Source organism: Anolis carolinensis, chromosome 5 (genome assembly GCF_035594765.1).
Source record: "Anolis carolinensis isolate JA03-04 chromosome 5, rAnoCar3.1.pri, whole genome shotgun sequence".
Classification (NCBI taxonomy): Eukaryota; Metazoa; Chordata; class Lepidosauria; order Squamata; family Dactyloidae; genus Anolis; species Anolis carolinensis.
This window is the reverse complement of record NC_085845.1, coordinates 96,212,396-96,224,840: the sequence shown is the minus strand read 5'-3', so window position 1 is coordinate 96,224,840 and position 12,445 is coordinate 96,212,396. Positions and strand designations below refer to the sequence as shown.

At 39.2% G+C, this 12,445-nt stretch overlaps 1 protein-coding gene across 5 annotated transcripts in view; it reads right to left on the bottom strand.

Annotated features, from left to right (window-relative positions):
* The window catches only part of mpped1 (metallophosphoesterase domain containing 1), a 115,553-nt gene that overhangs the window by 76,646 nt on the left and 26,462 nt on the right, over positions 1-12,445 (bottom strand). For all 5 annotated transcript variants that reach the window (XM_008111425.3, XM_062981880.1, XM_008111427.3 and 2 more), the window contains exon 3: positions 10,871-11,052. In XM_008111425.3, the coding sequence (XP_008109632.1) occupies positions 10,871-11,052 (182 nt within the window). The remainder of the gene's footprint in view (positions 1-10,870; positions 11,053-12,445) is intronic.

Below are 12,445 nucleotides of genomic sequence, written 5' to 3'. Positions count from 1 at the left end.
GTGGGGTTCAAGGGGCTCTTTGATTGTAGGTGAACTATAAATCCCAGAACTACAATTCCCAAATGTCAATGTCTATTTTCCCCAAGCTTCACTAGTGTTCACATTTGGGCATATTGATATCCGTGCCATCTGGTCCAGATCCATCATTGTTTGAGTCCACAGTGCTCTCTGGATATAATTGAACTACAACTCCAAAACTCAAGGACAATGTCCACCAAACTCTTTCAGTATTTTCTGTAGGTCATGGGAGTTCTGTATACCAAGTTTGATTCAATTGCATCATTGGTGGAGTCCAGAATGTTCTTTGATTGTAGGTGAACTATACATCCTAGCAACTACAACTCCCAAATGACAAAATCAATCCCCCCCCAAGCCCACCAGTATTCAAAGTTGGGCATATTGGGTATTTGTGCCAAATCTGGTCCTGTGAATAAAAATGCATCCTGCATATCAGATATTTACATTAAAATTCATAACAGTAGCAAAATTACAGTTATGATGAAGCAACGAAAATAATTTTATGGTGGGGGTCACCACAACATGAGGAACCGTATTAAGGGGTCACGGCATTAGGAAGGTTGAGAACCTTTGATGTAGATGGAACCAAAATCTCTTTCTCTGCTACTTTTTGTCAGATAAATAGAGAAAAGAGGAATCACTCTTTAGGTTGTGGAAAGGATTATGTGGTTTGGTAGAGATTAAGAAGACCTGAGAATTCCCCCCCACGCTCCTCCCCCCCCCCCCCCCCCGGTGACTCAAATTTTGACCCCTTCCCCCCCCCTCCCCGGTGACTCAAAGTATTCTGCGGTTTTAAAACTGCAACTCTTGTTGTTCAAGACTCCTAAGACCCTTCTCAGGATCTGAGTAGCTTTGTACTTTCATTCTTGCTTTTTTCTTCTTTCTTTTTTTACAGCTAAGGGGTTTAAGATACCCTGGTACATCTGTCCTGTATTTAAATCCCACAAGGATGGATTCACTTCCAAATTTACATGCAACATTAGTTCTATACTTGGACTTAAATGCTTTTCAATTTTTTTCATATCTTTCCATACTGTGTTCAACAAAAAAAATGACACACTAGCTTTAATGAGTCATATATGCAAGTTACTAACAGCAGCTGTGCTTTACTTTTCTCTAGGTATTTTATTGAACAGATTTTAGTATTCTGTAAGAGAGGTGGCAATCATATAAATGCCCACTTAACGCTTTCACTTTCTCATTCCAACCTTTTAGAGCTTCACAGTGAGTGATATAGTAAAGATAGTGTAACTGTCTTAGATTGCATTTTAAGCATCTCATTGACAGTTCTGTGTTTAAACTCTCAGCTGTCAACTAGGAAATTTACATTAACATTGAGAATAAATACACCTTCTTAAGTCATCTATAAACTGTTATAGCTAAGCATAATTGAAATGTAAAAGCTAAAAATTCAATCAAACATTAAAATAAAAAATAAATATTCTTTACTTCAGCACTTACATTAGCAGAAATATATGCTAGGAAATTTTTTTTTGTTCCTCAAAAATTTACTATCATTTGGAATTTGGACCATTTCATTTAAAAGAAAGTCCACTGAATTCTACAGAGCTACTTTCTACATGTGACAAGAATGGCAGGGTTTTAAATCTAAAATGACATCTGTAGTGGTTAGATAAACAGGAAAACTGATAAGCCTCTCAAATGTTCTCCAAAAGACAAAAATCTTACTTCAATTCTTTCTCCATCTGTGCTACACCCAACGTAGGATAAGTACAGACATACCTCTGTTAACAAGGCATGTGACAAAGAAGATCCTTTTTATAAAATCTTTTATATCTTTCCAGGCCCCACTTTTACTCATCTAGTTGGAAGGCTTTTAGCAGCAATGGCACTGGATGAAGATATAAACTGAAATTCTGTTGGTGATACAAAGGCATCATCTCTCATTACCTCCGCTTTTTGTACTTTTTGTGGTCATTGAAGAACAAGGCACTAAATACAGTGGAACGTCTACTTAAGAGTATCTCAAGTTAAGAGTGTTTTGAATTAAGAGCTGTCAATCAGCCTTGGTTTTGCTTTGACATAAAAATAGCATTTTGAGTTAAGAGCTGGTGCCAGAGGGAGCGCAAGAGCCAGAGTACAGAGCTTTAGGGCTTCATGGGAGCAGCCTCCGTGCGTCATGCTTCATGCTCTTGTCTGCTTTGGGAGATTGCTATCCGCTTTGCTTGTGTCTGCTTTGAGGAACTTTGGATTAGCTGATTTTATGTTGCTTTTATTGATGGTATGTTTGGCTTCATGAAGACACAGGGGGACAAAGAGCAAGAGAGGGATGGAGGCTGGAACGAATACATTATGAAGAAAATTATGCTTCTGCCACTCACTTTGTGCTTTGTGTTTCCTTGCCACAGCTTTGTGCATCTACCATTTTAAAGTTGATTTTTCTTTTTTCTTATTTAAAAACACGTAACAAAAACAGGGGGGGGGGGGGGTTGTGGGGCCAGAATGGGTTAATAGCATTTCAATGGAAAGTCAAGGTATCATTGTACCTCATTGGAGAACAGTCCCTTCTTTGTGCAACATTGATCTGAAGGGATTGGGACACCTCGACATAGCATATTAAATAGCTGCTGAGGCCCCCTGAAACTCAGGGTAAAAAATCCCCAAAGAGTCCCTAGTTTGCACAAGCCTCTTGAAACCTACTGAAGGTCTGGAAATATGGCAACTCTTCCTATTTCTAGGTTAGAAAACTGCAGTTGAAAGGTTTGTAAGAGTTTCTGCTCCAACCAGCACATGACTGGCCATGTTGGAAATTACAACCTTCTTCAAACCTCCTCTAGTAATTTGTTAATCTATGATTCTGTTTCCTTACTGTTTTATATGTGTTTTCTGACATACAGCTTCTTTTGCTCTGTTTCCTGAGAGGTTGTGGAAGGGGCTGCAGACCACACATTATCTGATCTGAGACTGCTCAGAACTCAGACTCTATTTTAGACACTAGAGTGTTCTTAGTCTTTGGAATGCTCAGACCAACATTGCTTGTTGTGGACTGTGAGAAAGATGCTCTGTGCCATCTGCACAGAGACTATCTCAAACATATCTGAAACTGGACTGATAAGCTATGTACCCATGTTATGCTGAATACATTAAGTTGTGAGTAAACCAAATATGTTATTTTACCAAAGCCTACTTCAGTTTTGTCTCTTGGGTACATGATAGAAATTATAAAACAAGTTCTTTTTATGGAAGAGTAGATATATTTTTGGGCCACTGAAACACTTCTGAAACTCTGCTGTTTTTATGCACTGGCATATTCTCTGTTCCTAACATACTAGGGACAATAGGTTCAGTCTATCATCTGAAGACATTGCCTTGCATATCACATTTGGTTGTATACCATATGAGAAGATTCTACTCAAACGGGTTTTTGGCTCTTCTCTGAAAGATCAAACTTTTCCAAACGGTCATGAATGCCATTTTCCAAAAGGCCATGGAGGTGCCCCCAAGCCATTACTGCATAGTTGACAGTAGCAGAAGCTCAGTGCAGGTATACTGGCAAGACCTCCCCTGCCTCCTTCTCAGCCATAAAGACCTTTCTAAATATTTGTTCATTTAATTTTCTGCTCCCTCTACTCCAGAATGAAGACTCAAGACAGCTTACAAGATTAAAACAAAAATAATGGAATCAAAAAATTATTAACAATACTGTTTTAAAATGCCATTAAGTTACTTATAATGTTAAAACAATTTAAAATCTCATTAAAAAAATTAAAACGCTGTACTCAGTGTAGTTTATGTGATCAAATAAACATATCCAAGGGATTATTGTTAAAATATAATTAAATTAAATATAACATTAAAAACAATAGAAACCATCACAAGCAAAACAATAAAAAGCACTGAAAAAGCTGTATGGCACATTATTGTATTCTCTAAAATAGCCAGTCTGCAAAATAAAAATATTTTCTTGATAACAGAAGGAGTATGTGTATCTGCCACAGCAAGTTACAATTCATTTCTACTGAAAAAAATAACTATTATTACTGTATGGGCATGAGTAAATGCAAAAAGATGGTAATATTTAAAGGTACAGTGAGAAGCGGCTTCAGAAAAAGTATCAGAGCAAGTACAGAGATGTCTGTGAATGTTAGAGCCTGGAATTCAATGAGTTGACAGGAGAAGCCAATCAATATCATCTTTACTATTAGTATACAGTCAGTTGTCAACATTCACTGGGGTTAGGGACATAGGGTCCTTACAAAAGTGAAAAACTATGAATAAAAACATTTGGGGGGGAGGTTGTTATAGAGAAATGAGGGCACAATCTCAGTGAGGGCACAATGAGGGCACAATCTACAGACCCACAAAGAAAATCCAACAAATGCTACGGTCAGCAAAAGACAAGAGGGATCCTCTCTCCTCTGCAGGAGTCTACCGGATACCATGCAGCTGTGGACAAGTAAACATAGGGACCACCAAACGCAGCTCCCAAACACGGGTCAAAGAACATGAAAGGCACTGCAGACTCACTCAACCAGAGAAATCAGCCATAGCAAAGCACTTGATGAACCAACCTGGACACAGTATATTATGAGAACACAGAAATGCTTGACCACTCCAACAACTATCATGTCAGACTACACAGAGAAGCCACTGAAATCCACAAGCATGTGGACAACTTCAACAGAAAGGAGGAAACCATGGAAATGAACAAAATCTGGATATCAGTATTAAAAAACTCAAAAATCAGAACAGTAGATGGGAAGCAACACTGAGGGCAGAGGAGCTCCAGGGACAGCTAATTACTCTGAACAAAGGATGCCCTCCAGGCAAGAGACAAACCTTTCCAATGCTAATTAAGGTGATTAACTGCAACATTCACGCTGGCTTCCAACTGACAAAGAACTCTTCTCACACCCTGGACTCTCCACAGTTATATATTAACCTTCCTTGCCTAGTTTCTCCATGCCTCACAACCTCTGAGGATGCCTGCCATAGATGTGGGCGAAATGTCAGGAGAGAATACTTCTAGAACATGGCCATACAGCCCGGAATACATACAACAACCCTACAATCTCAGTTACTTCTAAAACATTAGTTGGGGTCAGTCAAGGGATTTGGAACATGTCTATTTTACAGGGTATATTTGAGGGGGACAGCCTAGGCAAAGCAGTGTATGACTCTTAAAAAACCAAGTAATAGCAAAAGCATTACATAGGTAAATGAAAACTAATACCTAAAGGGTTATTCTTTAAGAATAACATTACAATCTCTGTTGAGATATAAGCATAGGAAGACTCATTGGGAAAAAAAAAAACTTTTTTCAAAGAGAAAGTAATTTAGCACACACAATGAAGCTGGGCAAAAATACAATACGGAAGGTTTGATGGACATAATATTATGAGAGAATAAATTATGAGTTAGAAAAAAAAATCCAATATGTATTGGAAGACTGCAAAGGTAAAAAATAGAAAGTGTGAGAAACCAAAGCTCAGAAAGCAGGACGGTGCTTGGAGTGGAAGGAGTGCAGGGTTAAGCATGTAATCTAGGAGAGAGTATGAAAAAGTGGGAGAGGGTGAAAGCTCTTGCCATCTGGTGTCAATTATTCCTTCAACAAATTAGCAAGTTCACAGACAAAAAGAGACTATGTGAATGGGGGAAGAGTAAAGGCATATGACGGGCTCATTCGAGACCAGGAATTATTTTGAGGAATCTTGAATGATTTTTAAACTCATTTTAATGCAAATGAGTTGAAGAGGATACTTCAACTACTAAAAACTCCCTGTCAGATATTTAAAACTACATTGCTCTAAAGCAGCAAGTATGTCAAAAATTATACTACCAGCAAGAATCAAAGAACAGAAGAACACTAAGAAAACTATCTGCTATAAAGGTGGCAAGAGGTAATTAATGTGTTGCTCACAAATGTCTTTCCAGATATTAATTTCAGTATGAAGGCTACAATCCTTTCCACATTTATGTTCCATTGAACCTAAAAGACATTCCTTCTCAACAGACTTATAGAAAATCCCTCTGTATGTTTCATTTTTTCAAGCAATTAAATTAAGAATGATCAGTTTAGATAATTTGTTAGTTGATGAACTGTTCCAATATACTCTTTTTCCATCAAGGTTTGGATTGAGGTCAAAGAATGTGATTCTGCTTTCATTTACTCTTGATTCTCCATATCAGTGTTTCTCAAGCTGTGCTCCTTCAGGTGTTTTGGATTTCAGCTCCCAGAAATTCCAGCCAATTTACCAGCTGTTACGAATTGTGGGAGCTGAAGTCCATAACATCTTGAGGATCACAGTCTGAGAAACTCTGCTCTACATTTTATGTTATTTATAGACTTTCTGGACCTTTTAATGCCTTGCTTTCTGACGACTCACTCTTTCAATGATTACAAATTACAGACAAGTTCCATTAATTTGACAAGAGTTCTAGTCTTTTGTCTGGCCTTCTTGCCTACGAGGTCCACTTGGGACTGCTTGTGTACATATGTACAATCCCAATGATCACCTGTGGAAAAAGCAGACCTCTCCTTGACTCACCTTTGAATGCATACAAAAGCTCTCCCAGCTTAATGATGCATTCAAAACCAATATATGCTATGTCATTTACCTTTTTCAGTGGTCAAAATGCATTTGGAAGCTAAAATAGCCTGGGTTTCACTTTTTCAACTGATTTCACTTTCTGATGGCGCTTTGGTTTCAATCTCGACCTGTATGTATGTTCATATCTCACACATCTCTCAATTCTCTATCATTTGTTCCCCTTTAATGTTCCGTATCTGTACCTTACTAGTTTCTTTCATTCATCCCTTTTGATTTCCTTTAGGCTCCTTCCTCTCTCATACTTGCTTTCACAGTAATTTGCACATGAAAACACCCACCCACCACACACACTAAAGGTAAAGGTTTCCCCTGACGTTAAGTCCAGTCGTGTCGAACACTGGGGGTTGGTGCTCATCTCCATTTCTAAGCCGAAGAGCCGGCGTTGTCCATAGACACCTCCAAGGTCATGTGGCCGGCATGACTGCATGAAGCACTGTTACCTTCCCGCCGGAGCGGTACCTATTGATCTACTCACATTGGCATGTTTTCGAACTGCTAGGTTGGCAGAAGCTGGAGCTAACAGTGGGTGCTCACTCCGCTCCAGGGATTTGAACCTGTGACTTTTCCGTCTGCAAGTTCAGCAGCTCAGTGCTTTAACACACTTCGCCACCAGGGCTCCCACCACACACTACTTCCCTCCATTTTTCTCCCTCCTAGAATCATAGAATCATAGAATAGTAGAGTTGGAAGAGACCTCATGGGCCATCCAGTCCAACCCCCTGCCAAGAAGCAGGAAATCGCATTCATAGCACCCCCGACAGATGGCCATCCAGCCTCTGTTTAAAAGCCTCCAAAGAAGCCTCCTGACTGCTAGGACTTGAGGGGAAGAGTGCATGCATATCAAAGGTTCCTGAGTATATATTTTGTTTATCCCCAGTAAAAAGCACTCACAAACCTGTGGAAAAATTCCCAAGATTAGGCTAATTGAGGGTGACTATCCCAGTCATCCAATGAGTTTCATGGCTCAGCGAGGACCCTTCCAGGCAAGCATTAATCCCAGGAGAAACTGAGTTACGAGTAAACACAGTTACTTCTGGGATTAAAGCCACACACCCTCCCACAACCCCAGGCTTTGCCTCAGGGTTGACCCAGGAGGGCATCCAGCCACCCTCAAGCCCCCAATAGGGTCCTCACCTAGAAAGAGCTGAATCTTAGTCTGATGTCCAGATCTTTCCAGGTGTTTAATTAATTCTGAACAATGTTAATTTTGCATCCTCATTACAAATCATTTTCATTATTCTTCACCTATTCCCATACAACAATAGCACATTTGTGTTCAAGAATGTTATTGCTATGTACTAGTGGATGGATAGTGAGATAGTGTACTAAGCTAGGAATAGCATTCCAGTCCTGTACTTCTCACTCTAAACTTTGTGTTGTGGGTTAAATCTAAGGATATGTCAAACATGTAGAATGTTTTTACATGAAAGTAAATACAGTGATACCTTGACTTCAGAATTTAATTTGTTCTGTAACTGTGTTCTTAAGGCAAAACATTATTATCTTAAACATTATTATCTTAAAGCAAATTTTCCCATTGAAATTCATTGAAAATCTATTAATCCATTTCAGCCCCTTGAAAACTACCCCCATTTTTGTTCTGTGTTTTTAAATAAGAAAATGTACTTTATAAATAACAAATAATGTATATAATGTTCAGAGATAGGCAGTGCTTGGTTCCATCCAGCCACTGTGGCAAGGAAGCACATCTCTGAACATTATATACATTATTTTTTATATAAAGGCAACAAAATGTGTGTTGGCCAGTGTACATCAAGGCAAAACAGCATCATTTTCTTCATACTGTAATTACAGATTCCCTCCCTCCCTCGCACACTCTCTCTCTCTTCTTGAAGCGAAACATACTGTATCAGGAATAAAAGCACACAAGTGAACTAACCCAAATTTCCCCAATGGGCAACTATCTCCCAAAACTGAGAAGAGCATGCAAGCAAAGGCAGGCAGACTGAGGCACTGAACCATGATGTACAATGCCTGCTCTGGTCTGCTGGAAGCCCTGTACTTGCTGCTTGGGCTGAGGCTCTGTGACACCAGGGTGAACTGCAATCTCTGGAGTAGAAAATCCGGATTGGACTCCTCCCAGAATGTTCAGGGGAAGCAATCACATGGAGCTGGAGTTTCTGCCTTGCAGGAAGCCCGAGCTTCTCCAGCCAGGAATCCAGACCAGGTTTTGTTTCTCTCTGTCTTCCTGTTAGAATTGGTTTGGGGGCAAAGAGGTCTTTTCTGCACTATTCTTAAGTCAAAACAGCATTCAGATGTCAAGACATCATTTTAGGCCAGTGGTTCTCAACCTATGGGTCCCCAGATATTTTGTCCTTCAACTCCCAGAAATCCTAACAGCTAGTAAACCGGATGCGATTTCTGGGAATTATAGGCCAAAGCACCTTGGAACCCACAGGTTGAGAACCACTGCTCTAGGACAAGTGAGGATTTGTAAGTTAAAATGTACTCATGTTGGAACATTCTTATGTAGAGGTTCTACTGTATTGGGGAGGACCTGCTCCAGACTGGAACTCACCAGATGCAAAGGGTTAAACCTTCCCTGCTGCCTTTTTACCCCTAAATCTCCCTTCCACAAGGAACTCTACTGGTGATTCCAGACCAGAAAAGAACACATGTAGGAGAAAAACAAGTGAGATAAAAAGTTTAAACAATCCAACCCACATGTGGTGAGACTGCTCTTGGCTGCTTCCCCAAGCACTCACTTGTAAGAGAAAAAGAAAGTAGCATCCCTTGCATGCCACACAATTATAGCACAATGATTCCCCTTTGGCCTCCATGGTTCCCTTCTATGGGTTTCTGGGTTCTGTAGTATGGTAGGGCAAAAAACATCTCTGTCAAAGACATTTAAATGCCCTCCCTCAATTTCAACCCCAGCATTTCATAGGATCATTGCCATGGCAGCTCAAGTGCAATGTTCCTCCACTGATGTTCAACAGCTTTTTGCAAATTCTAAGATACAACTGCTTGTTCATGTGTATCATGGTCAAATATATTTCCATCACCATATTTTTAATGTACTTAACCCTTATCATTGCTTCAATCACTTTGAACTCATGAATATCTTTCAGCTCCAAAATATTAATTCTGCACACTTACTGCTGCTTGTTTTAAGTGAGACCAAAAATATTCAGCATAGGCTCGAAACCAGGACTGTAGCCAAGGGTGGGAGGGGGTAGGGATTCAACCCCCCCCCCCGAAAATTTTCAGATTTAATTAATTTCAACTGGTTATCCAAATCTCCATGAGTGTCCACTGAAGTTTATCTGTCTTGAGTGTCCACTGAAGTCCAATGAGTGAATTTTCAGGTTTTAACCATTTTTCTGATTCTTCTTTTACTTAAGTTCTTCTGCAGTCTTTTCTCTGGAAATCCATCCACATTCTATTTCATAGCATCGGTATTGCAAATTATGGTGTGTGTATGTGTTTTAGGTAGGACTATGGACAATATCTCATTAGTATTTTTAAAAGGATGGTGCTCGCCTTCTCCTGCAGAATTCTGGAAAATGCAGTTTAGGACAGGGCCATTGGAATTCTCAGCTAGAAAGGTCCTCAGTTTACCTAAACTACATTTCCCAGAACTCTGCACTTTTAAATACTAACATGATATCGTCCCTTATTTCAAAATATTGCAGCAGTGGTTCCCAACGTTTGGTCCTGCAGGTATTTTGGACTTCAGATCCCACAATTCCTAACAGCTGGTAACCTGGCTGGGATTTCTGGGAGCTAAAGTCCAAAACAACAGGAGGAACAAAGGTTGGGAACCACTGTGTTACAGAAGTTTATGATAATCACTGCTCTATTGCTAAGTAGAACAGAATTTCAGAGATGGTGGCCAAGAGTTGGTACAGAAGGCATCTATATTATTGTCAAAGTCATCAATCACATACACATATTTTCTTTATATAGATTTTATGGCTACAGTGTAGCAGAGCCTCAGACACAACAAATTAGTAGCCTTCAGGTTAAAACAACGAGACAATGTTTCTCTTACAAAAACATTAGGTTAAGTTTCAACTAAAAGCTGTTGAATGAATATTCTGTCCCATTTAATATTTTAAAACCAAAACTGCACAGCTTCATATTGCATCATCTTACAACTGAAGAGTGCATTTTCAAGTCAGTGTGCTTTAATACCAAGACAACATTAACATTCATGATTCGCAAAAGCATGAGGTTTTCCTCAAAAGCAGAGTTGCAGCTTTAATAGTGGATTAAATGTAACTGACTTCCAAAATTATTTGTAACAAGATACTCACCTAACCACTCATTGAATTTTTTAACTTCACTTGGAAGTCCCAGTTCAGTGAAATCACCAGCATGTATTAAAACGTCTCCATATGGCATTTGGAGTGGATCTGTTCTGGAGTGAGTATCAGATACACAGACAAAACGGGTATATCCCGGAGGCTTGGGAGCATCGTGTGGAATGGGATCCACCCTGTGTGGAAAGCATTAGGGCACAATTACAAAATGTAACTGAATGCACCTGATTATTCAGTTACATAGTTTGCAAATACATTGCATATTGACACCATGCATAATGTAGTAATTTAGAATACTAATATAAGCTGAGACTACATGTTTGTATTTGAAGGAATTTTGGTAAGTCTGTTAAGTAATTACTAGACAAAATAGCAGATACACAACTAAATAGATATGGACTTTACAGGTATTTGGGAAGTGCTTACTAATAAACAGCCATTGCTCCTTTCTCAATGAGATTTGACTTTTCTTATTAAAATCAGTTAGCATAACATAAACATGATCTTCACACACACTAGTTCTATAGATATAAGGTATTTTAGATATTGCCAAGTAAGTAAATAAAAAACATAGCTCACTGTAGCAATACTGGCTCAAAATAAAATCATTTCCATTATCTTATCAACAAATATTCATACATACATTTCTTAGAGAGCCAGCATGATGTTGTGGTTTGACTGGAACTCTGTAAAGTAGGCTTTGAATACCACAAAGCTATGGAAACCCACTGGGTAACCTTGGGCAAACCATGCTCTTTCAGCCTCAGAATAAGGCAAGGGCTATTGTATTTACTATTTACTAGATACTTCCATATCTAATAATAAGTACAAGGTAAAGGTTTCCCCTTGACATTAAGTCTAGTTGTGTCTGACTTTGGGTGGTGGTGCTCATCTCCATTTCTAAGCTGAAGGGCCAGCGTTGTCCATAGACCCTCCAAGGTCATGTGGCCAGCATGACTGCATGGAGCACTGTTACCTTCCCTCTGGAGCAGTACCTATTGATCTACTCAAATTTGCATGTTTTCAAACCGTTAGATTGGCAGAAGCTGGGGCTAACAGCGGGAGTTCACCCTGCTCCCCGGATTTAAACCATCGACTTTTCAGTCAGCAAGTTCAGCAGCTCAGCAGTTTGATCTGCTGCGCCACCGGGGGCTCCTAATAATCTAATAATCATCTAATAATTATCTAATAATGTATCTAATAATACAGCCCCCAAAATTAAAAAAAAATCCATCATTCAATATTTTAAAAAATACATTCATGAAAACTCAAATATTAAAAACACATCCACTCTCATACATAGTGGTTGCAATTTAAAAAATGCTGCCACATACCACTGCAGATAAAGCAAGCCGTGCACAGCTATGTTCCCTAAATTTTAATAAGCAAAGATATTTGGTGTAATTTTTTAAAAATAGCAAAACAGATATATAGTCAGAGGGTATACCGCCAGCTATAGAAAATCTTGCCAACTGGAAGGTCAGCAGTTTAAGCTGTGGGTGGGGTGAGTTTGTCAGCCTAGCTTCTGCCTACCTAGGAGTTTGAAAACAGCAATGTGAGTAAATAAAC